Source organism: Lethenteron reissneri, chromosome 17, assembly GCF_015708825.2.
Source record: "Lethenteron reissneri isolate LAM-NWPU_2019-01 chromosome 17, ASM1570882v1, whole genome shotgun sequence".
In the NCBI taxonomy this organism is placed as follows: Eukaryota; Metazoa; Chordata; class Hyperoartia; order Petromyzontiformes; family Petromyzontidae; genus Lethenteron; species Lethenteron reissneri.
Genome location: NC_083795.1, coordinates 14,837,878 through 14,863,215, shown reverse-complemented (window position 1 = coordinate 14,863,215; position 25,338 = coordinate 14,837,878). Strand labels below are relative to the sequence as shown.

The window sequence follows — 25,338 nt, the reverse complement described above, 5'->3', positions numbered from 1 at the left end:
TTATCTGTACGCTGATGTTTATTAAAAAAAACTAAACACCCCGAAAACCAACGAATGTACAAGTTTGACGCCTCCCTGATGAACAAGGCAACGTCCGGGCACAGCGATGGTGAAGCGGGGAAGAGAGCGAGGTGGCGATGGTTTCTGCTCCTCCCCCGGACAGACGGAGCACGGGGGAGGGAGTCGTTTCATGCGCCCGCCCGCTCAGGATCTTGCCCCCCGCGCCTACTCCTTGTCCGCGAACTTGAAGGTCTTGAGCGGGTCTTGCTGCTGCCTCTGCAACGCACACCGCGCCACGCCGCTCGCTCAACACCCACGAAATCCCTTCGACCCGTGGCGGAGCGCAGTCGGCATGGGCCCCGGTGCGAGGAATCAAATGGGTGCCACCCCACCGCACTCCACCACCCCTCCCCCCCAATGCCCGCTCCCCCCTCATGTTATCGCCGTTCCCCTCCCTCGTCACGGCTCCAGGTGCCAATGGCGCGTTCCGCTCATGCGGCTCGAGTGACGGGGTCACGGACGCCCGACCGCGCAAACCGATGTGGCCGCTACCCCTCCCGAGTCCCGGCCGTCGGCCACCGCCCTGGGCCACCGCTGCCTTCGTCGCCCCCACCTCCCCCGCCCCCCCTCTTCGTAGTACTCCCTCCGGCGCGTGGACGCCCGATGCTCGGTAGCCACGTTGTCGCCGCACGCGTGCGCGCTCACCTTGGGTCTTCTGGTGGTGGTCGTGCTCGGGCCAGGCGTGTACCGCTTCCTGCTTCCCCGCGTGGGCCGCGCAATCTGCTTCAGCGTGGGCGGGACTGGGGAGCGGGAGGGGCGGAGGCGAGGGGAGAAAGCGTTTTGGGGGAGTTCAAATCCACGCGGTTCCACGACCGCGGAGACGCGAGGCCACGTGCTGCCACCCGGTGGTCGAAGCAAGCGGCTCTCGCGATCGGAAGGTCGCGAGGTCAAATCCTGGCTAGGGTCAACTTCAGCCCATGAGCCTTCTCGTGTTGGTTAAGTACCAGAGATCACAAGAGGTAGCAGCACTATGTACAAACCTGCCTCTACCATAATAATGTGGAATTTCCACCAGTGGTAGATTAGCATCAATCCCTACTGAGCAGTACATGTATGTATGAACATTGAAATAATGTCACACCGTGCGTAGCCAACCGTGCTAAATAGAGGAATGCGAACGATATTCTTTGGGTATTTCGGTAAAGTCACGTAGATTGGTTCAAAGAAAATAACAAAAAACTACGACGTTTCGATCGCAACACAAGCGGTCGTCATCAGGACCGCTTGTGTTGAAACGTTGTAGTTTGTTGTTATTTTGCTATTTCCTTGGAACCTAGCTATGTGACTTTACCGAAAGACCCAAAGAATATGAATTCCTGCAGTCACGAAGGGGAGGCCGGGCGCGGTTGCACCGCCTGCGCGCTCCTCCATGTTCATAACGCTGCAAAATCAGCGAGTAAAACCGCACGAGGCGAGCGGGGAGGAGCAAGAAACAATACCAACGAGACGATGCAAACGAGCACGCGTCCAGCGAATCCGATCCCTGCAGTACGGCCATTGGCCAAACTGCCGACCCGCCGAGCGCTCGCGATCCAGACGGCGGCGCAGGCTGTGCGGCGACGACAGAGGCTCGGGCGACAGCGCCCCCCGGTGGGCCCGGGCCACCGCGCGCTCCCCGCTCCCGGGGCGCCGTGCGGACAGCGCCGGGGTGGGGGGGGGCGGGGAGGGCGGGCACGGTTGCACCGCCTGCGCGCTCCTCGATGGTCGCCGCCTGCGCCCGGCGGGGGGAACTCACTGAGGTAGTCGGGGACGTTCCTCATGTGCGGCTTCACGACGGCCGGGTGCAGCGCCCGGTCATGCCGCAGCAGCTGCAGGTCGCGCGGGTTGTCCTCAAAGTACGTCTGGACACAGGAGGCGTGCGTGAGCACACACACACACACACGTGTGATGGTCACGTACGCAAACGCTTAGCGCGCCCGTAAGCGCACGATTAACACTCACATGCACACACGCGTGAGATCACGCTCACTTAAGCACATGCGTGACGCTCATGTACGCGCACGCACGACACGTACACACAATGTATGCGCTGACACACGTGACATGTACACACGTTGCATTCGTGCTCATAGGCCAAGGCCTCCACGACTAAATCCTTAGGCCTCCACACAACCTCCAAGCCTTCACTAAGTCACTAAACTCCAATTTCTCTGCTCTACCACGAGGTCTTGGACGAGGCCGCCAGGTGTACAGACACCCCGAGCCTGGCGCTAAGCCCCCAGGGGCTTCCCCTCCACCCCGAGCGGGCGACACGCCGGAGCTTGTGGCGGCACGAGTGATGGAATCGCGGGCGGCACCTTGAGCTTGTCGGAGTTGAGCAACTCCTGCTTGATCTCCTTCAGACGCGCCTCCTTGATGGCCTGCTTAGTGACGGAGTGCATGGCGTCCTGCAAAGACAAAGATCCCCCTTCAACAGACTGTGCTGTCATAGGTGTCAGCGAGCACCTATGAAGGCCGGCACGGCACACGAAAGGGGTGGGTGGCCAGAAGCATGCACGGCCCTCTACATGCGCACACAAAGACAAAGGCCCCCCCCCCCCCCGTATAGCCTTAACAGTCTGTTGGAGCAAGTGCTGTTATAGGGAGCACCTACGAAGGCCGGCATGGCACACGAGGGGGTTAGTAGCCAGCATCACGCCCGGCCGCCTTTGGCTGCCGAGTGGCGATGTTTACACGTCGCACCAGGTACTTGTTTGACGTTGAGTCGACCTCGCGAAAGCCCATGAACGGTTCAGATAATATAATCGTCACTGGTGTTGGCCGTGAGCGGTAATCGAACTCGGGTCGCCGGGTTCGTAGCACGGGCGCGCCGACTGTTACACTACCACTCCACACACACAACACGACTGCTACACTACCACTCCACACACACACACAACACGACTGCTACACTACCACTTTACACACACAACACGACTGCCGTCAGTGTTCGCGCGGTTCACACGGGAAGCTCGTGGCGCCGCAGCTGCCACCTTTGTGGCGAGAGAGCCGGGGGGGTCGCGCGAGGGCCGAGCGTGGCCGCGGGAGAGCGAGGGGCCCCGAGCGGAGGCTTACACACCGTGCAGCGGTAGCGGAAGCCCTCGATCTCCGCCATGCGGAACTGGTAGGGCTTCAGAGCCGCGCTCTCTTTGTCTCCTGCAACGGCAGCGGGAGACACGGGCGCTGTCGGCTCGCGGTTCTCACAGAAACACGAGACACCATCGGACCAAAAATGTTCCCGAACAAAAGACATCCTCAACGTGAAATCTTGACACTCCGAAACCGCCTTGGGTGAATATAAAATAACGATTGTGATTATGGGTGGCCGCTCGCTGCTCCAATGACGTGACTTTCCGTGTCCAGAGTCGAGGGACCACCAGAGGATGGGAAGTGGGGTAACAGTCTGCACTGCGTGTGATCACTGAAGTTCTCGACCCAAGGTGGGGTGGGTGACAGGGTTAGGGCAGAAGCAGGTGGGTGAATCTGTTGTACGAGATGGATGTGTGGGGGAGGGGAGTAGGGGGTGGTGGACACAGGCAACTGACCTGCTAGGATCGTCTCCACCTCCTGCAGCAGCGACATCTCCTTGTGGTTGACGAACGTGAGTGCCGTGCCCTGGTTGTCGGCCCGTGCCGTCCTGACAGCACCATCAAAATATCGAGATCAGTGCGAGATGGAGGGGAGGTCGAGGGGAGGTCGAGGGGAAGTCGGGGGAGGTCGAGGGGAGGTCGAGGGGAAGTCGAGGGGAGGTTGGCGAGGCGCCGCGTACTTGGTATGCAGCACGACGTGGATTCCTGCAGCGTGTTCTCAACGAGGCATGCACACATACACAAAGATCCCCCGTATAGCCTCAAGAGACTAAGTATTGGCCGTGAATGAGAATCGAACCCGGGTTGCCGGGTTCATCGCGCAGCGCGCTAACTGCTACACTACCGCTCCCCACACATACACAAAGATCCCCCGTATAGCCTTAACAGACTGTAGGGGAAAGTGCTGTTAGCGAGCACCTATATAGGCCGATACGGTACACGAGGGGGTGGGTGGCCAGCACCACGCCCGACCGCCTTTGTCTCCCCCGTGGCGATGTTTACACACCGCACCAGGTACTCATTTGAGGCTGAGTCGACCTAGGGGAGGCCCAGGACCGGTTCAGAAAATCGTCACTGGTGTTGACCGTGAGCGGGAATTGAACTTGGGTCGCCGGGTTCGCAGCGCAGCGCGCGAACCACTACACTACCGCTTCCCGCACACATACACACACATACACACACATACACACACATACACACATACACAACTCCATCGCCCGACTCACCGGCCCACGCGGTGGATGTACGCCTCCACTGTGGGCGGGAAGTCAAAGTTGATGACGTTGGACACGTTCTGGAAGTCGATGCCCCGGGCCACGCTGTACTCCTTGTCCTTACCCCTGCACGAGCACATGGCGACAATGAGAGACCGCACAGTTCCCACGCGACGTCGACTTACGCAGCGGAGTCGAGACGCAACGGCGTCTGGAGATGCTGTACGGAAACATTTTTATTTTATAGAGAGGGGCAGTCAAGTTAGTGCGGTCTTGATCCTGGACTTGAAAAGGTATCAGGGTTGGATTCTACGTGGGTCTCTGTGTAAGTCTGTTTGTCTCTATGCGAGTCTATTGGTCTCTATGTGAGCCTATGATTCTCTGAGGGCTCATACAACATAATGCAATTTGGTTTACATATAGTCTAATAATTGACTGCATCACGAATGGCTGTAGAGAAACAGAAGACATTGACTTCAAAGAGTGAGAGCGAGAAGCAGTCAGAGAGACAGAGGCTGTCACTCATAGTCAGTCGAGATGATAAATATCTTGAATTTGGACTTTAACAGGGGAGTTCACAGGATGGACGGCTGGGGGAAGGGATTTTCAGACCCCGAGGGCAGCAGAGCAGAATGAGCGACCTCCCACTCAAGCGCAGGTTAACCGGGGGTTTTGACTGGAAGCCTCATTTGCCGGAGCGGAGGGATGCGTGAGGAGTAGAGTGGGATGAGAGTGGAGAGGCGAGATAGGCAGGGGAAAAGCCAGGGAGGATTTCAAACGTTTTAAATTTTGTACCCGTTCCACGAAAAGTACTGTAAACCGAAATAACTAAAAATATAATTCACTTATAAGTAGAAAAAAAGTAAAAATCACTCCGAGTGTGCAAGAGAGCTGTTCCCACTGCCAAAACAGAAAACACAATGTAAACAAAGCCAGACTTGATTTGAAGCTTTCATGACTGCAATAATTACTCTTTGGTTCTTTCGGTAAAGTCACGTAGAAAGGAAATAAATTAAATAATAGAATACGACGTTTCGATTGCAACACAAGCAACCGTCATCAGGTAGAATTTATTTTTGTTACCAGGATCTCATAGGTCCATTCACTCTTTCTCTCCCCCGGCCGCTTCGGGTTGGATTTCCACACATCTCTCTGTGTATCTGTTTGTCAAATTTCACTCTTTGGAGATCGTAATCAACCAGGCTATGCGTTAGCTGTGTGTTAGCCGACTCTCTGTGTTGCACTGCATTACATTTCCAAAAAATGTGCTAAATTTAGTTCTCAAACTGCCTATTTCTCTAAAATTTACCAGGCTCTCATAGCTCCATTCACACTTTCTCTCCCTCGGTCACTTCGGGGTGGATTTCCACACAACAATCTTTAAAATGTACCAGTCTTGTTGAGTCTTTCAGTGACAAGCTAATTTCTCTGCTCCAGCAGACTCACCTCTCTCTATATTTAAGGCCTCGACACAGAGGCATTGGGTCTCTGTGTGTCTGTGTTGTGCGTCTCTCTCTGTGTGTCTGTGTTGTCTCTCTCTGCTTGTGTGTCTGTCTGTGTGTCTCCGTGTCTGTGTTTTGTCTCTCTCAAATTTTGTTCTCCCTGATGACGGTTGCTTGTGTTGCAATCAAAACGTCATACTCTATTATTTAATTTATTTTCTTTCTACGTGACTTTACCAAAATAACCAAAGAGTAAACAAAGCGAGTTGAGGTCTAAACGCTCATAAATGGGCATCGCTGATTGGCTGAGGCATGGCTCAGCCCACTTACGAGCGCTCCGATTGGTCGAAATTGGCACCCGCGTGCATAATGTAAACATACAGTTAATAAAAATGTTAAAGTTAAGTCGAATCCATGGGGTCCTATGGCAGGCAAAAGGTGAACCAAAAAACCAATCACCGATGTCTGCTACTGTAGATCCAGGATGGGGTTGTGAGGGTATTTGTGGTTACACGGCGGGGGCCGGTGGGGAGTCACGCAGGGGGGAGAAGTGAGAACGCTGGTGTGTGTGTGTGGGGCAGCTGCTTCTTCTCACCTCTTCACCGCTTTCCTCTTCCTGCTCTTGGACGGCTCCTCCTTCTTTCCCTCCCCGTCCGACGAGGGCCGCTCGCGGTTGGCGTTCTCGGTGAGCGAGTGCTCGTCCGTCGCGACGATGTAGTCGTAGAAGCCCTGGTTGAACTGGCTGATGATGTGGCACCTGGGGAACGCGGTAGCGGTGAGCGTCTGAGCCGCGCGTCGTCACCAGGAGAGGCTCGCGAGGAGGTTCAGCCCACATTGCGCGCCGCGATCGGTTACACGACAGCCCGTCGCACACAACGTGTAGACACAGAGCGGAGGCAACAGACCTTGGTTCACTGCTGGGTGAGAGCGAACTGTTCATGACCAAACATCCCAATCATCGCCCCCTACTGCAAAAAACTGGGCAAGGTCCCTCCTGAAAGGGGTTTTGAGACTCGGTGAGACTCGGTAAGAAATAATAATAAAATCCTTCTCACGCCATGTCGGTCTCGGCGCTGGTCGAGGATTGCTTAACCGGTATTCTGATGCTTTGCATCATGTGATCATCCGTAACTCTAAACCGACAAGAACAATCCGAGTGATGGCATGTGCCTATGATGCCGGTTCACCAATTTCCTCCCATACCACAGATTTTCCTTAAAAAGTTAACTCTCTAATATCCCCATGCAGGAAACTGCTGCAATTAGGACAGCTACTGATTAAGTTAGCATTGTTTACATTGCCCTTGTTAAAACCAGAGTACTAATCAACAGCTCCAGTTTTGTTAGCACCAATGAATAAATTATATATATATTTTTTTGTAGGCCCCTCGGGAATGTATGTATGTTGAACTTCTTTCGCACCGTAAGGAACCAACCGTGCTAATCGGAGGTGCAAATGAGTTTCGGACCCTGGACAAAAGTTCCCGCCACCCTCCCCGACCCTAAATCCGGGCCTGGTGACAAGGCACAGAGGTGCACGGAGGGACACGGCGGGGCACGGAGGGACACGGCGGGACACGGAGGCACACGGCATGGCCCACCTGGAGTGCACGGGCAGTTCGGAATTGAGCACGCAGGCCGGGAGGCTGAACTGCTCGAGGAAGAGCTTGAGGCGGTAGCAGCGCTCGATGGCGTTGACGAAGACGAGCGTCTTGCCGCGCACGAGCCCCAGCTTGAGGAGCGTGTAGACCAGCAGGAACTTGTCCTCCTCCTCGCACTTCACGTGGTACTGAGCCAGCTGGCCGCTGTCGGGCAACTGAGACTCCTGCAGCTTGAGGGTCACCTGGGGGGGGGGGGGGGACGATGCGGTGAGGCCTCGTTGGTGACTGGGGCCCCGGTTCCCCGTGGACGTCTAAAGATATTGAGTCTCAATGCTGTTCTCAAGTAGGGGAGTGTTATCGCCTTTGTATGTGGAGGCTTTCTCCGGGTCCTCCCCAGTTTCCTCGCACGTGTTAAAATGGAAATGAAATGGAAACTTCCTGGGGCAGGACCCTCGTGAAAAAGGTCACGAGACTCGTTCAACCTCAATCGTTAACCACTCCGTGGAGGGGACGTCCCCGTGGCTTCCGTGCCATGCTAGGTACACCCCGAGCTCCTCAATTGTACGTGGGAAGACCACGAAGACACGAGTTAATAGGGGTCATCCGGGATGATCCGGCGTAAATCAGGGTCGGCCAAGTTCAGTCAGGGCGCCACGGTGGCGAGATGTTAACTAGCTCGGCCGGCATACAGGAGGTTGTGGAGTCAATCCCGACCCTAATGCCTGCTGCTGTATTCAGGACCTACTCAATGAGGGCAGCTATACCAAAATCAAGAGATTCTACCAACCGCCTGGTTACGAAAACCAACAATATCATCACTGATACGACATCTTTAATCGAACCAACCAAGCGGCTCTCTCTAAAACCCTCTGCTGCTAGACCACCCAGAGTTTATGGCCTACCAAAAATCCATAAAGAAGGCACACCCGCTCCATCCTATCGTCTCCACCATTGACTCACCCACCGACAAACTGGCCCTATTTCTGTCTGAGACCCTGTTTCCATTCACTGGCAAGACCACCTCAGCTGTACTTAATTCAGCTCATTTGGTTTCTCTAATTAAAGGCATCTTACTATCTCCAGGTGATTTGCTTGTTAGTTTCGATGTGGTCTCTCTTTTCACCCAAGTTCCTGTGCCTGACACCATTGCAATCATTGAAGATGTGGTCCAACAACCCCGGTGAGACACTGTCTTACCAACAATTACTTCACCTGGAATGGTACATTCTACAAACAAGATGAAGGAACCCCAATGGGGTCTCCCTTATCGCCAGTGGTAGCGAGTGTTTTCATGTACAATTTTGAGACAGATGCCATCCAGGCATCCAACCTACGTCCTTCTTTGTGGAAGAGATACGTAGATGACACGTTCGTGATCTGGCCACATGGCCCTCTAGCACTAGAACCAATTCTTCAACCACATAAATTCCATACATCCAGCCATCAAATTCACCATGGAAGTGGAAAAGGATGACAGGCTGGGTGTCCACTGTTCCAGCCTCTGTGGTTGGACCATCTCTAGCTCCACCCACCTACCTTGATGCACCCTTCTCAGGCCTATATAAGACCTCGTCTCAGCAGCCCTTTCTCACCTGAAGACGATTGCTTGTGTTGCGATCGAAACGTCGTGATCTATTATTTTGTATTTACGCAACTTGACCAAAAGACCCAACAGTATGTATATTTGGAGTTTGCTTGTTCTCCCTGTGGTGGTGAGGATTTTTCTCTGGGTCCTCCTGTTTTTCCCTCCACATTTAGAAGCATGCATTTAGGGCATTTGGCTCCTTCTGAAAATGAGCTACATAGCTCAGCGGGCCTTGCCTGGTAAAATAAAAATTAGTTTAGCTTAGGGTCAGCGGCGGTCAACAGGGGCGGCGGCGGCGCAACTCACGGGGTTGTGCAGGATGAGCTTCTTGAGGGCGCTGACGTCCTCGCTGAGCGTGGCCGACATCAGGAAGGCTTGGTAGATGTTGGGCAGGTGCCTGGGGGCACACACGGGGCGGGGGGGCGGGGTCTCGTCACTGCTGCTCAAAGTCGTTCACTTTTTGCAGGAGGAATTCGCTGCTGCGATTTCCCTACTACTGCTGTCAATTACTGCAAGTCAGCTGCTACAGCGGCGATTCACCACTGCACACACATCCATGTACCCGCGTGCATGTCTGTTTGTACGCATCCATACGTAGCAATGTACAATATTGTCTGTGTGCGCCCGCACGTTTGTGTGGTCGTTTGTTGTCTTTCCCCCGCACCTCTGCCCCAACAGCCTGCATGTCTAAATGGGGAATCTTTGTCTGTGTGCACCTGTGTGTGCACACATTCATGTGTCCGTGGGTGTGCATCCACATGCCTGTGTGTGCGTTCATGGGTGGCGCGCGTGTTCACGCGTGCGTGCGCTCGAGAAACTGACCCCAAGAGGACCTTGAGGTCGTTCTCAAAGCCGAAGGAGAAGATGAGGTCGGCCTCGTCGATGACGATCATCTCGAGCGATTCGCGCAGCGCCAGGTTTTTCTGCTGCAGGTGGCCGAGCACGCGGCTCGGGGTCCCCACCACCACGTCCGGTTTCTCCATCAGTAGGGGCCTGCCACAGGGGGTCCACGGGGTCACGTGGGTGGGAGGGGGGAAAACCTGGGTGAGACGGCTACGTGCACACACCCACGCTTGGCGACACCGCAAGGTCACGGGCCAAACGTCGTCACGTCTGCTGCTCGGGCTCTGCCCCGGCCCTGTTCGTCACGAGCGAGCCCCTCACCTCTGCGCGCTGAGCTCCACTTGCCCGGACACGTCGCACACGCGCACGTCGCGTGAGCAGTACGCCGTCAGCTGACCCAGCATGCGCGCCGCCTGCCGGCCCAGCTCCTTGGTGGGGACGAGCACCAGCGCGCGCACCGCCGGCTCGCACACCGCCTGCCAGCCGGAGACGGGGGAGGGGGGGCGGGGCGGGGGGACACGGGGGCACAATCGTTCACTCAAATGCGATTGTGAGATCTCTAAAACTACAAACAGCAGCAACATTTGAACGATTACGAAATTGGGGGAGCCAATCCTTGGAGGCCAATGTTGAACAGGCGGTGAGGGGAGAAGAGGTTGGGGTCTACGACAAATTACAAATGGCATGGTTGGTTTGGCTCTGAGAAGGACCGTTTAGAAACAGCAGGGCTCGGTATCGGAAGCGATGGGGTCAGTCGTGAAGGGTGAACGTTAGCAGGGTGGGCAGCGAGCGGCTGCCACCGTGGCGCGGGGCGACCCCGTGATGCAAGGCGTCGTGTGCCGGGCATCGTGTGTGTCGGGCGCACACCTCCTTGGCGGTGAGCACGCGCTGGATGAGTGGGAGGGCGTATGCCGCCGTCTTGCCGGAGCCTGTGCGCGCCCGCGCCAGCAGGTCCTTGCCCTCGAGCGCCAGCGGGATGGCTCGCTCCTGGATCAGGGTCGGCTGCGCCCAGCCCAGCTTCGCCACCGCCTAGGGGGTTGGAGGTGTCGGGGTGGGGGTGGGGGAAGAGGAGGGGACTATGGGTCATCCTCTTATGCATCACCCCAGCACCAAAAGCAGGCAATGATAATCAACGTGAACAGGCCACACTTGGTAATGTGGGAAGAAAACTGATAGGGAGTGGCACAAACTTGCCAAACAGACACAAGCATTCGCCCTCTTCAAGCATGCCAAACCCTCACTATGCCATATCAGGGCTCTACGATACATTTGACTACTATTGAGCTTCGATTTAAAGCTTTCGTGACTGCAGGGATTCATATTCTTGGTTCTTTCGGTAAAGTCACGTAGAAGGAAAATAATGAAATAATAAAAATTAAACATAATATGATAAAATTCTCACAACGTTTCGGCCACAACACAAGCAGCCGTCCTCGGGTGAAAAAACAGAGCTGTCGGAAAGACAGCTCTGTTTGTGTTGTGGCCGAAACGTCGTGATAATTTTATTATATTATGTTTAATTTATATTATTTTAATATTTCCCTTTTACGTGACTTTACCGAAAGAACCAAGAATACTATTGAGCTGTGACATTGCCAACACGGTGTAGGAGAGTATTGACAAAGCTCGATTATTGCAACTCACGAATCTACGGGACGTCTGGCAAAAACGTTACCAAGCTGCTTGTACAAAATTGTCTGGGACGTGTCGTGATGGGCACTGCAAGATCCGACCGTCCAGTGCTCACCGAGCTGCATTGACCTCCGGTTGCCGAACGAATACATTATAAGGTCACACTCATTACACGCAAGGTGCTTGCCACAAATGAATGACAATACATTGCTGATCTCGTCAAGGAGCATAAACCATCATGCGAACATCGGTTATCCTTGCAGCAGCTTTTGGCTAGCCATCGAACAAAGAAAGGTACCGTATCACACGGTTTCAGATGCGCTTCTGCGGCCGTCTGGAACGCACTTCCTTCCAATATTAAGAAGCCACTGGAGCTATGCACTTGTAAATGTAGATTGAAAACTAATTTCTCTATGTATGTTGAACTTCTTTCGCACCGTTTTCTGCTACTTGTATAAACACTTGTCATTATTTGTAACCCAATGCAGGATCCTTCTGAAAAAGTCCTACGATTAAGTGCGACTCTCTTGGATAAATAAGTCAATTATTATTAACCACACCAGCCAACCAGATCCTATAGCCAACCATGACCACACCAGCCAACCAGACTCTAGCCCTCACCACACCAGACCCTCGCCCTAACCACACACCAGCCACCCAACCCTAACCACACCAGCACCCAGACCCTGGCGCTAACCACACCAGCCACCCAGACCCTGGCGCTAACCACACCAGCCACCCAGACCCTGGCGCTAACCACACCAGCCACCCAGACCCTGGCGCTAACCACACCAGCACCCAGACCCTGGCGCTAACCACACCAGCCACCCAGACCCTGGCGCTAACCACACCAGCCACCCAGACCCTGGCGCTAACCACACCAGCCACCCAGACCCTGGCGCTAACCACACCAGCCACCCAGACCCTGGCGCTAACCACGCCAGCACCCAGACCCCAACCCTAACCACACCAGCCACTCAGACCCCAGCCCTCACCACAGCAGCACCCAGACCCTGGCGCTAACCACGTCAGCCAGTATCAACAATCATAGCCACACGCGCAAGCTCCACTATCACTCTCGGCGCACAGACCACCGTCACGTGGCTGTTTGGATGGCTACTCGATTCCCCACGGACTTCATTATCCGGCTGGAAATCGGACCCTGGCAATTAAATCAAACACCGGCCCACTGCTGGATGAAGACCTCCTCACGCTGTGTGGGTCGTGAGGGTTTGTGTGACCATACTTCACCACGCTGGCCGGCTCGGGTAACACTCGCTACTGTCGTTATCCTTGGTTTACAGCACAGCGTACTCACTTAAAACATGTTTTATATTACCAGGTAAGGCCCACTGAGCTGTACTGTATAACTCTTTCTCAGAAGCGTCCTGGCCACACATAAGCTCAACGAAGTGGCTTATCACGTGTAAATGTAAAGCAGTAGCCAAACACTCTCAAGGCACGTTTCTAACAACGCCACCGCCGCTCCATCCACGCCTTCACTCGGGCTGCGACCCCGACTCCTTCACTGAACCGCGGCAGACGCGGCCCGCAGCGCGAGCTCCCCGCCCGCAGCCACGAGGGCGCGCGGCTCGACACGAGCCGAGGCGCGGTGGCTCCACGTGGGGGGGGGGGACCCCGCGGCCTTCCCGAGGCTCGTCGAACTCGGCGTGGCGCGGCGCACCTTCAGGATGCGGTCGTCAAGCCCCATTTCGTGGAACTGCAGCCTCGCGGTCTCCGCCATGGCTCCTCTGCTGCTGCTGCTGCCTCCTCCGCCGCCGCCGCGCTGAGCTGGGGATGGGGCCCGGGCGTCGAGAGGCAGAGTCCGGCTCCTGCCGAACGCGAGCGGCGCGAGATTTTCCACTCGCACCCCCAACCACCACCACGTGTGTCCGAGCTGTGCGTGATGATGTCATCAACCCGTGACCTCATCGTGCGTGATGACGTTGCAAGAATTCCCGCACGCATGATTCCAAATCTCGTCGTACGCGATGACGTCATGGTCTGCCCAGAGCTTTCGGGGGCGTGATGACGTCACATAATCTACTTCGCTCGGTGACATCATTAATTCGCTCGCGTGGTGACGTCACGGCGCTAAAAAATTATTAAAATGTCCTGTGTATACGGTGGCTGAAGCCGCAGCGCGGAAACTGCATAAACGTGTTTGCAGTTTATAAAGCAACATTTACGAATGCTTGAGCCTTGGTTGTCCCAGAAAGAGTAAAGATAAAGGCCCAGCCCTGTCCGCCATTGCCTGCTCACGCCACTGCTGAAAGGGCCTCCACCTTGCGCGAATGAGCCCCCCCCTCCCCTATGAAGTGTATTTGGCCTACTCTTTTACATTAGGGTATAGTGCACACCAGAGGTGGGACAAAGTCATTGTTATGCAAGTCCAAGTCGAGTCTCAAGTCATCAAAATCATGACTCGAGTCTGACTCGAGTCCAAGTCACATGACTCGAGTCCACACCTCTGGTGCACACTACAGTACAAATAACTTAGTTACAGTACTACAAAACAGACGAGGACACGGTGGAGTGATGACGTCAAAATATGAATTTACCGCGTGACGTCACCACAATTGCCCGAGATGACGCAAAATCCCGCGTGAGCATTCCCCTCTGCCGACGTCACCGCGCACAGCGACGCGATGACGTCATGAACCGCCCCCCACCCGCTTCCCCAGCGCTCGTTGAGGACAAAGAGGGGGGGGGGTTGGCGAGAGGCGCGGTGACGTCACGACGCACGGAGGCCGCGGTGACGTCACGACGCACGGAGGCCGCGGTGACGTCACGACGCACGGAGGCTGCCGCGGCGCGCGCGAAGCTTTGCCTGGCGAAGCCGCTCCGAGGGCAGAAGCGGCGCGGTGGGTCCAGCGGCGGGCGGGCCACGTCCCGCGGGCTGCGGGGGGGGAAGGAGCGGCGAGAGCTCGGGGAGCCGAGCCGCCCCCTCCCCGCCTCCCGCGGCGGCCTCGCGGCGGCCTCGCGCCCACGGGAACCGCGCGCAGCGAAGAGGGCGAGGCCTGGGCGATGGGTGGCGAGCGCGGGGTCTGTGGGCGTCACGGCCCGGGTCTGAGGCTCTCCCGCGGCCCGGGTGCAGGGTCCATGAGGCTGCGTCTCACGCTAAAGGGGTCTCGGTGCCCATCGCTCGGAGCGCCCTTTGGTCTCCGTGTCTCGGTGTCTCGGGACCGGCCTCCTCTGTGCCTCGCGGGTCCGGGTCGTGAGTCGAGGGTTTGGGTCTCGGGGTGCCGCTCTCACGGCCTGGGTCCTCCTCCTCTTGAGTCCTCAGAGGCCTGTCCACCACGTCTCCCTGCCCGGTCCACCACGTCTCCCCGCTCGGGGTCTCTGATCCAGGGGGGGGGGGGCCGCTCTATTGGCGCCGCGATGCTCCATGGCAAGCTGCAAGGTGGGTGACCCGGCTGACCCACGGTCTCTTCTCCTTCTGTGTCCCCTGGCGCCGTAGGTCGTCGTCAGGATGAGGCAGAAGAGGAAGGCGAGCGCCATGCTCCCCGGTGAGTGGGCAAGGAGAGCGAGAGAGTGGCGGGCTCATTCATTCGTGGCCAAACGTTGCAGGGCAGAACCCTCCCCAAAACGAGTCTCGAGACTCATTGGTGTGTTTTTTGGTCTGGATACGCACCGTGGACATCGGCAAACTGCATGTTCACCACTGGAGCGTGTTGATGACCAAGACGTAGCCATACGAGATACGTGGGGATGGATGGGGACTCGGAAGTGCACCTAGCCTGGTACAAGCCATGGCTTGCAGTGGTGGACTAACTAAATGCGCACCAGGTTTCCCCTAGGTCGGCTGAACCTAAAATGAGTACCTGTTGCGGTGTGTGAACATGAGCTGTGGGGAGACGAAGGCGGCCGGGCATGGAACACGCCACCCCCCCCCCCTACTCGTGTGCTGGTGTTCACTTTAATAGGTGCTCGCTAATCCCCCTCGACCAAACAATCTGTAAAGGCTGTACGGGTGATCTTTGTATTGTAGTCTGACTGTCTGTATGTGTGTGTCTGTGTGTGTGTGTCTCAGGAGGGGACAGCAGAGAAGGGAGCTCGGGACAAGCGGTAATTTCACTTTTCTCACTTGGGTACAAACTGGTACTAAATATCTCACGTTTTCCACGTGGACTCACTCTCCTCAGTCATATATGAATGTGGAATGTGTTCACTGTTGGCTTATGGGTGTAAATAACTCCCATACTCGTTGTTGGAGTAGGAAGCAACGGCAGTGAACCACTTGGTCTCACCACATATCAGCTGCGAGTGAAGAATATCGGTCGGTGTGACCTTCGGGAGACGAACATTTCTTTCTTTCTAGCAGGGCTGGCTGGCAAAGTGGTGCCGTTCGAGTGCGGGAGAGGTCACGCGAAAGAGATGTCAGGAGCCGTTCCGTAACGGCTCTTTCTGCGAGATGTTAACTACCTCGCCTGGTATACAGGAGGTCGTGAGTTCGATCACAACCCTGACAGCCCGTATATATGTAGTTTACATTCTCTTTCCGTGGTCGTGTGGATTTTTCATCGGGGTTTTGGTTTTTTCTCCGGGTTCTGGTTTTTTCCTCTGCGTTTAGAAACACGCGTTTTAGAGTATTTGGCTGCTATAACATTTCCACGTGATAAGCCACTTCGTTGAGCTAACATTTGTGGCCAGGTCGCTTCATGAAAAGAGCTGCATAGCTCAGTGGGCCTTAGCTGATAAAATATAAATAGTTTAGTTTTAACACGAGGTGATTATGCGCTGCACTGCAAACATGTTTGTGTGATGATGTATGTATGTGGAACTTCTTTCGTACCGTACGTAGCTAACCATGCTAATCGGAGGTTTGGGTGTGATTGTGTTTGTGCATGTACAAGCATGTGGCGCACGCTGACAACAGTGAGCTCTGGACTAAGCGGTGGCTCCCTGTGCCCCACAGGATGGCGCGGTGAACGTGGTGATCTGTGACAAGTGCTGGGAGGGTGCGGGCGATGTGGTGGTCGGGGCCGAGGGGAAGTGCTTCTGTCTCAAGTGCGGGGAGACTAAAGGTGAGCGACTTGGGTAGAGGGAGACTCGGAGAGAGAGCATAGACCAGGGGTGCAAACGCATTATTCCATTATAGCGCTCGGTAGCGAAGTATAGGAGAGAAAAGGTGATCACATGTTTATTTGTTTGATTTCTGTGAATACTAGACATGTTAAGCGTCATCGCCCCACAGCAAGTTTCACGAATTGTCACAATTCGTGATCGCCGCTTGATCCCGTATTGTTTCCCATTTACTCTGTCTTGTTTGTGTCGATGTGTTAACCCCATTAGCCTAAATGTAACGCAAGCTTATCGTTTGCATAATTTGCGATTCATTGATGGTTTGCGTGTGCAGTAAAAGGCATGCATCACAAGCTTTAAGCGTCTTCATTAACTGATGAATCGAAGCTTCCTTGCACGCCTAGTTAACACGTCTAGTTAACACGTCTAGTTGTTAACGCGCCTCGTGTGTTCCACAGCCCAGTCGCCCTCAAAGAGGTTCATGTCCATCAAGGAGGAGGCGGCACAGTTTGCCTACCATGGGAACCACAACATGGCCTTGGCTAACGCCTCGCTCTCGCTGCCCGGAGGTGAGCGACGGGGAGGATATAACCACCGTCTCCTCCGCTTGTCCGTGAACGTTTGAGCCACAGGTTGATTCGTGAATGTATTTTTGCTAGGGGTGCACTGAATTGCCCTGATTACTAATTCGGTCAATTATCCAATACCTAATTAGCTATTTAAATTTGAAGCCAAATATTTGTTAAATGTATTTTTCAACAAACTATGAAGTCTCTCTGTGTTTGGCTCGGTCTGTCTACCTGTGTCTATCGGTCCCCCTTTGTGTGTCTGTTCCCCTCCATTTCTTCTCTTGTCCCTCTTTCTGTCTCCCTTTGTGTCTCTATCTGTCCCCCCATGCCTCTGTCTGTGTCTGCCTCCTCCTGTCTGCCCTCTCCCTCCCCCTCTCCATGTCTTTATTCTTCTGTCTCCCGCCGGTGCGGTCGTGAGCGCAGCAGTGGTGGCCGGACCCTCGTCGGCCGCGGTGAGCTGGGCCGACAACCTCCCGTTCGTCCCGCTGGCCGAGGCGTCGAACCCCCGCCAGTCCCCGGCGCAGCCCGAGGCCGAGGAGGCCGCCGCGCCGCCGGGGGTGTGCGCGTCGGTGCACAGCCTCCTGCACATCTCGCAGGGGAAGCCACAGAAGAAGTGAGCGGTGGCCGTGGGGGGTGGTGTTGGGGGTGGGGGGGGGTACAGGGCTCAGATGAGTCACAATTGGGGCTCTACATCTTCTTCTTTCAAATGACATCATAAAACGCAGTAGCGATTAGCATGGTTGTCTATGTACACTGCAAAAGACGTTCTACATACATACAGAAGGCCTCATTTACTGATGAAACTCAGAAAGCCCAAACCAGTCCAGAGTCTGCCTGTGCAGACACCTTCCACTGGAAATCTTTGGTTAATAGGCCAGCTCACCGTGATTATTAACCAGGGGCATGCAGTGTGAACCGTAGGTTGGCGGGAGGGGCTGGGCGGGGGATGGCGGTCGCATGCACCGGAGTGGAGAATCACTGGTGTAGAGGGCCCAGATTTCTGATTGGTTACGCTGCTATACTGCTCGTGCGAGTAGAAATGCACGTTTGTTAGTTTACAAACGGTGAGAGGCGAGTGTCCGTGTGTGGCGTGATTTTGCAGGTACGACGTGACGTGGGCGGAAATCAACAGGCGGTCGGTGTCGCCGGAGCGCCTCTCCCCGTACTGCGTCAACTCGTACCTGCGCAACAGCAAAACGGCGCTGGCCGTGGTGCGCGCCGAGCTGCAGGACAAAGGCCTCCCCATAAACTCGCGCTCCGGCGTGGTCACCACGCTCACCAAGCTCTGCGAGGGTACGGGGACACGTGGCCGCGTGGCCGCGTGGCCACATGGTCCGCGTGGCAGCTCGGCTGTCCGTTATGCCGCTCTCGCCACGGCCCAGCGGCAGCCGTGATAGCCGCTTCTTGAAAGGTTCACGGTTCGAACCTGGAGGCTGCCTTGATTATAATATATATCTTTTGTTTATTATGAATTGAAAACTAATTTCTTTAGAAGTCGTGGTTGTGTTTAGTTTGTTGTCCTTCCACCGCACTTCCGATTAGCACGGGTGGCCTCATACGGTGCGAAAGAATTTGAACATACATACTGCGGTGTGTAATAACCCTAATAGGCACCGTCTGTGAACGTTAAAGATCCCGTGACGTCATTCGCAAGAGCAGGCCAATGTGTACCAGCATCATGGTCCAAGTTCGCCAAGTTAGAAAAAATACACGGAAAGTGTTGTTACTCAATTGGGATTATACTTGGCAAATCAATCACCCCCTCCTGCAACAACTTGGCAGGAGCCTCCTGAAAAAGAGTCATGAGAATCGTGATTTCCTGCGTAAGGAAGCATTAGAATAAATAAAATCATTCATCGAGTTCTCTCCCATGGCTTGGCCTGTGGGGAGCTCGGATACCCTCTGTGTGGTCCGCACTTGGCACGGCCGTCCGACCACCCTGCGGTGATCACTGCGACCGTCTCGGAGAGCGCTGGTTCCCTCGCCGCGTTTGCGATGCTTTGCTGGAGCCCCGTGCCCTGCTGCTGCAGCCGCTGCCACTACTGCCGCTTTTACCGGTCGTAGGGGAGGTGAAGGACCTGGTGGAGGACATGCAGTTCCTGATTGCGCAGTACGTCCCGCGCAAGCTCATCGTGTCCACACATGCGCAGGACCTGCACGGAGACGGCACCGTCGTGCGGTTATCGCAGCTGCAGAGCACCGTGTAAGAGCACCACCTGCCTGTTTGCCCATGGGAATATTAGCCTCGCCGCTGGTGATTGGACAGCACGCTCAGCTGTCATGTGCTCTGATGGACGGGACCGCCCTGTCCGAGGAAAACCGCACCACCGATTAACACGGTTGTCTACGTACGGTGCGAAAGAACTTGAACATACTTCGTTGAGTTATCATTTGTGGCAAGGTTGCTTCTGAAATGAAACTAATAGCTCAGTGGGCCTTACCTGGTAACATAAAAATTGTTGAGTTTTAGGGAATTTATTTTAGTGATTTCATTACCTTTCCTATTCTTTGCACTCCTATCGTTTTTTTGTATTTATTGTTGTAACTTTCTGACCCACCCTACTGGACATCTCTGAAAAAGTGTTTCACAGCTCATCGTGTTTTTCCAGGATAAATAAATATTCTGTTCATATATACATACAAAGCAATCCCCCCCCCCCCCCCCCCCTGCTATGTGGTTGAAAAGCAACCACATCTTTCGAAACTCGAGGTCACCGTGGCAATCGTTCCAACAGATATCGGTTGAAAATGTTTTATTCTATCGCAAAGTGACTTAGTGTCCCACTCCCCGTGCGTGTTTGCCTTTGTGAGGTGTCGTCGCCTGAAATGCGGCGACGTGTGGCTCGGTCTGGCTCGGTCTGGCCGCGCCTGTTTAACCCGTCACGTGTGCACCCCTCCCCTGCCTGCCGCCGCAAACGCAGCACCATGCTGGACGAGTACAGCTACATCATCCAGCAGCGCGGCTCCCGCTTCAACCAGGTGACTCACGGCCTGGGGCCCGGCATGTTCAAGGCCTTCATCAAGCTCCTCAAGACGCTGGCCGAGGAGGAGATCGAGCACCTGAGCAGCAACTGAGAGCGATTGAGAGTGACGTTGCCCCACACAGCCTGGTGCCTCACCCTCCCCCCGCACTTCCTCCCACGCACCCCTTCATGCACCCCCTCCCACGCTTGACGGCCCCCAGCCACCTCGCTGTGAATCCTCGCCGTGTCGGAGTAACGCGTGGGCCAGTAGTGATAGCCGGAGTGAAGTCGGGATGTCGTCTCCCTGCTCACACAAGCGTTAGGGGCGCTCGTGGCTTGAAATTCCACATCGTCCTGATCAGAGCCAGCTTTTCAAGATGATCACGGTCCACTTTCATTGATACCCATGTTTACAGAGTGGTACTTATTAAAGTACCCCCCTTTAACAAAGTGCTACTTTGTTTACAAGCTGAATAGGGCTGATGATTTGAATCTAACCCCTCCCACCTTAACCAGGATTTGAACTCGCAAATCCTGGTTGTGGGGGGGATTGAGAGTCGATGGCTGTAAGCCACCCGGCCGCATGAACTAATTCTACAGAAAGGTTCTGTCATAGACGACGGAATTGCTTGCGCGTAGGCCTCGTCGGTCGGAGGCCGCAGGTTGGCCAGCGAGGTGCTGTCACTTTCTCATTTCCCGGTTATGTTTTCGGCTCCGTTGGAGGCCCCCACCAACTCCACATGCGAGGCCGGGCGCTGCTGTTCCCTGTCGCCGCGCGGGCTAGCCCCCCTCCCGCCCCGCCCCCCTCCCGCCCCCCTCCCGCCCCCCTCCCAGCGCTCACGGTGCTCTACACAGGTCCCTGTGCCAGATATACAACCACGCACAGGGCTTCCTCCCGTGTTTTATTTCGTTTATGTGGATTTACGTTTTCCTAAATGCGTTTTAATGAAGTTTTCGTAAAGCTAATCATGCAGTCAGGTTTTTGGGGAAAAAAAAAAGAAGTCCGACCCGTGGCACCGTGTTTTCAGTTGTGTCGCCGGTGCCGTCGCGCCGCTGTGCGTGCGCTTTGTGTGACGGAGGAGCACGCAGTCAGTCGGTGCGGGGGACCTCTGTCGTAAGCGATCGTTCGCGTGAATTTTATTTGTAACCAGGTTCCTTCGCATGTTGAGACGGAAGTCTGTTTTTTACAAAGGAGGCCTGGGATGCAAAGTACTTTATACAGTTTCAGTGCGGAACAACGATAGCAAACGTTGAATAATTCGACGTGTTTGAGCTCAATACGATGAGCGTTCGCAAGCTCGTAAAACCGCCTCTTGGTGCTGTGAAGTGACGCCACTTTCTCCAGCCAATAGGACGCCAATAAGTTATCGCTCATTGCATTTGGGTTGGTGCACAAATTCCACCGTCAACTGGTCTTCATCGACAAGCGACTGTCCTGTTCACTCACAAGTAGCACAGTCTACCAATCTATTCCATAGCGCCATCGTCATCCACTCGATCCGCCTGTTCCACAGTCGGCCCGGTCCATTCACAAGCTGCGCGCCGGGTGGACCAACTCTCGTCGCACGCGCCACCGTGGACGCTGCTGGCCAGACTGCCGCTGCTGCCGCCACTGCCGAAGGCCGCGGATGTGGTGCGGCGTTCTTTTAGAGAACGGCGGCAGCGGCGTATGAGGAGTGCCGCAGCACGCTCCCGTGCTCTGCTGCTGCTGCTGCGGAGTGTGAAATAAGCGCCTGGAGCTTTTGTGTCGTCGCTGTGTTTTGTTAGCTTTGAATAAAATCCCGAAATCCGTCGTGACTCGAGCCTCGCGTGCGTGGTCCTCCGTGCGCTGTTGGCGGGCGCCAGCGCCGTCCACGAGACGAGCAAACGATTGTCTTGCCATTCGAGAATTTCGGTAAAAAAAATGTCGTAAACAATATTTTATGAATCGTTCAAATGCACAGTTACACTCAAGAAGGGCACAACACAACACAGGTTCAAATTCATTTGTGTCGTTCATGTGAATATAACATACACGTGGAAATGGTGAGCATACGTGTCGGTGTTCTGATGGTAAGGAGAGTATTGTTATTGTTCCCATTGGGGCCATCGCGCCTGTTAGACCAGTGTTTCCCAGCCGTATTCATTTAAGTCGTAAGCTGCTTTAAGATTCTACTCTTGCGAGTCTCATCAGCAACCGGTTAAGTGCTGCTGGAGTGACATTAGTTCACAGGCAAGAGGCCTCTGCTAGCTGTGCGGGATCTGTTCAATGCAGGACAGCAAACATCGCCCAACATGCACGGACTGGCCGTGCCTTGTCAATGCAGACACTTGTCCCCCTCCTGCTGGCGTGGATTGACGCTCAAGAGGACGGCCGCCGTGGAGATGGACCTTCGAGATCGGCCCGTGTGCAGGAAGGGCGAGACGGGGCTAAGGCCTCGCAGGGCCGTTAGGGATGATGGCAACGACTTGTGTGTGTGGGGGGGGGGGGGGCCTTCATTAAGCAGTGGATAGATCATGGCTGATTATAGTTGACATGCGCACGCGATTCGATGCATCTATAGTGAGCGTCACCGATTCGCATGGTTGGTTACGTACGGTGCGAAAGAAGTGCAACATCTGTGCGACTTGGTGCGCGTTACACGCCTCTGTTATCCCCATGCGGGGTGCGGGGATTGCGACAATGCGGGCAGCAGAGGGCAGTACAGCGTCGTACGTTGCTGGGTTGTACTTTAAATGTTTCAAGTCTCTGGCAACCCTGGCCGATCGGCGTTCGTGGAGTATGGGCAACTGAGGCGCACGGGGTGGGCAGGTCTTGATGCGGCAGTGGGTCGCGGACGTCTGTACGCGTGAGCCGTGTCCAGGCGCTGCATATCACCGTGCAAAGGGGCGCCACAGTGGCGAGATGTTAACTCCCTCGCCCGGTATGCATGGAAGTCGTGGGTTCGATCCCAACCCTGACGCCTGCTGTCTATTTTGAGTTTGCGTGTTTTCTCTCCCCGTGGTCGCGTGGATTTGTCTCCACATTTCTTTCCCTCCTTTTTCTATTTCCCTGATTTCCCCAGCCCGTGTTGACCCTTCCCTTCCCCTCGCAGATCACATTTCCGCCGCTCCCCGTGCTTGCCGGTTTCATTTGATCAACATTAGCAAAACCCGATCGCTTATATCCACCTCTGCTGCAAAGCATCGAATCCATTCCCTCATCCACACCCGTCCGGACGACTGCAACTCTCTTACGCTCGGTTGGCCCATTCACTCTTTTGCCCCCAACCCCATCAACAAATCAAACACGACTCTGCTCGGCTCATATTCAACCTTCCTCACAGTTCCCAGACCCCGCCCCTCGTGCACCTGCACTGGCCCCCTGTCTCCTACCGTCGCATGTTCAAATTCGTCACGCTCCTCTTCAAATACCTGCATGGTCCTGCCCCACCATATCTTGCCACGCTAATTTATTTCTACGTGTCGCCTTCTCGCCCCTCTACGTTCACAACCCTCGTCGTCTTTCTCTGCTCCTCTTCTCCTTGCGCTCAAGCCACGCTTTCGTTATTCTTCTCTTCTTACCTCCCTTCGCTGGGGCCACATTAAACAATCACCTTCGCTTGCTAGTTCCCGCTCCGCACTCAAAACTCACTGATATTCCAGAGCTCACCCCACAACCCCGAATCTTCACCGCGTATCCGCCACCGTTACTTTTTTTCCATATTCTCACATGGCTCTCACTCATTCCCCATTCATTCAATCCATCATTTACTGTCATCAATTTCGCTTTCACCGATTTAACGCATCCCAGACCTCCCCCCCCCCCCCCCCGTTGCTTCCTCTCATCTGTTTAATTTAAAGTATTTGGCTGTAATACATTTGGACATGATACGCCATTTCGTTAAGCTGTCACTTGTAGCCAGGTCGCTTAAAAAATATCTACATAGCTCAATGGGCCTTACCTGGTAACATTTAAAAAATAGTTGTAATCGTGTAATAAATAATACTGTCATTGCTCCCGGGGGAATCTCTCCCAATATCGCGCGCGCTGCTTGACCCGCTCCGCGCCACGAGGGGGCGCCACACGCCTGGGGCGCGTCTCGGGGCGCTGGGACTTTCTCGCTGCCGGGACTCCGAATTGATCCTGCTCCTGATCGATTCATACGCCCCCCTGTCCTCGCCACAGCGGCTATTCACAGCTCTTTCTCTCTCTTCCACGCGGCGAGGTGTCACGGGGAGTAGAGGCCGGCAGGGCAAGGCTGGCTCGTGTGCAGGGCAAGGGTCCTCGGGTAATAGTAGTAACAGGGGTTGTGCAGCAGTGTGGGGCAATGATAGGAGTCGGGCTCGGGCAGTCGTGCGCAGAGGGGTAAGCTACGATTAGGGACTGAGTTGTGGTCAGGGGCATGGCTAGGGCAAGAGCAAGGTTATAGGGGCAAGGTTATGGACCGATGAAGGGCACGGAGGTAGGGGCAGAGGATAAGGGAATGGGGACCGCATCGCTCTGCGTTTTTCCTACCCCGCAGCCACAGCGGCCCGGTTAGAATCCAGTCTCACGCCCCCGGATCTCGCTCTCCTCCCTTCCTCCCCTCCGCCGCCGCCGTTGTTGTGATTCTTCTTGTATCTGTGGCGCTGATGGGCGCCGCTCGGCCGTGACCGCTGCTGTGGGTACTTGTAACGAGAGGGTCCCCTCCACCCCCCCCTCCACAATCCTCTCCCGCGAAGGTGTCCTGAGTCTGGCTGCCCCTCCACTCCGCTCCTTATCTCTGCGATGTTGCTTCGCGGGGAGCGGCGGGCCGTGACTGTCTGAGACGAGCGGGGAGCTTCCGAACCTCCTTATCTCTCTATCGGAGGAAGAACGATTTAGAGAGAAAGTATCCAAGGCGCTGCTGCTGCTTTGTATCGTTTCTGTCGCACGGGGCGCGTCCCGTAATCCTGGCCGGGATCTAAAGTACGAGCTCTGTAAATAGCGCGCTTCAAGCCGCGGGCGGCGGGCGGGAGCGAGAAAATGGTTTTGTCTGCTGAGATGTTGGCGAGATGATGTCGTGGAGTTACACACGTCTCGCAGCCCCCCTCCACCCCCCATCCTCCCACCAGACTTCACGCGACTCAGCTGTTTTCTTGCAGCTGCACACCCAGTGCTGCTTGTGTGTGTGAGTGTGTGAGCGAGTGTGTGTCACTGGTGTATTCAACACCAGTGACGATTATCTAAACCGGTCCTGGGCCTCCCCTAGGTCGACTCAGCCTAAAACGAGTACATGGTGCGGTGTGTAAACATCGCCACTAGGGAGACAAAGGCGGCTGGGCGTGGTGTTGGCCATCCACGCCCTTGTGTGCCGTGCTGGCATTTATAGGTGCACGCTAACAGCACTTGCCCCT

General features: G+C 55.1%; 2 protein-coding genes across 5 annotated transcripts; one reads left to right on the top strand and one right to left on the bottom strand.

Moving 5' to 3' along the window:
- DDX56 (DEAD-box helicase 56) lies at positions 1-13,348 on the bottom strand. Its single transcript, XM_061553218.1, has 14 exons — positions 13,129-13,348; positions 10,680-10,841; positions 10,134-10,288; positions 9,792-9,962; positions 9,276-9,366; positions 7,385-7,626; positions 6,380-6,541; positions 4,355-4,468; positions 3,585-3,676; positions 3,119-3,195; positions 2,358-2,447; positions 1,796-1,901; positions 706-800; positions 1-276 (listed from the first exon to the last, which is right to left on the bottom strand). Exons 1-14 carry the CDS (start codon positions 13,186-13,188, stop codon positions 226-228), a joined length of 1,668 nt encoding a protein of 555 aa, XP_061409202.1. The 5' UTR covers positions 13,189-13,348; the 3' UTR covers positions 1-225.
- Positions 13,349-14,223: 875 nt separating this feature from the next.
- On the top strand, positions 14,224-21,798 carry LOC133343538 (uncharacterized). Of its 4 annotated transcripts, none has more exons than XM_061553213.1 (9): positions 14,224-14,308; positions 14,905-14,953; positions 15,478-15,512; positions 16,363-16,471; positions 16,928-17,038; positions 17,462-17,651; positions 18,141-18,331; positions 19,103-19,241; positions 19,960-21,798. In XM_061553213.1, exons 2-9 carry the CDS (start codon positions 14,917-14,919, stop codon positions 20,111-20,113), a joined length of 966 nt encoding a protein of 321 aa, XP_061409197.1. In that variant the 5' UTR covers positions 14,224-14,308; positions 14,905-14,916; the 3' UTR covers positions 20,114-21,798. The 4 variants fall into 4 exon arrangements, with proteins under 4 accessions (XP_061409197.1, XP_061409199.1, XP_061409198.1 ...); XM_061553215.1 differs by lacking the exon at positions 14,224-14,308 and having other exon boundaries at positions 14,315-14,953; positions 19,960-20,148; positions 21,516-21,798; XM_061553214.1 differs by lacking the exon at positions 14,224-14,308 and having other exon boundaries at positions 14,315-14,953; positions 19,960-20,148; positions 21,480-21,798.
- The last annotated feature ends 3,540 nt before the right edge of the window (positions 21,799-25,338 follow it).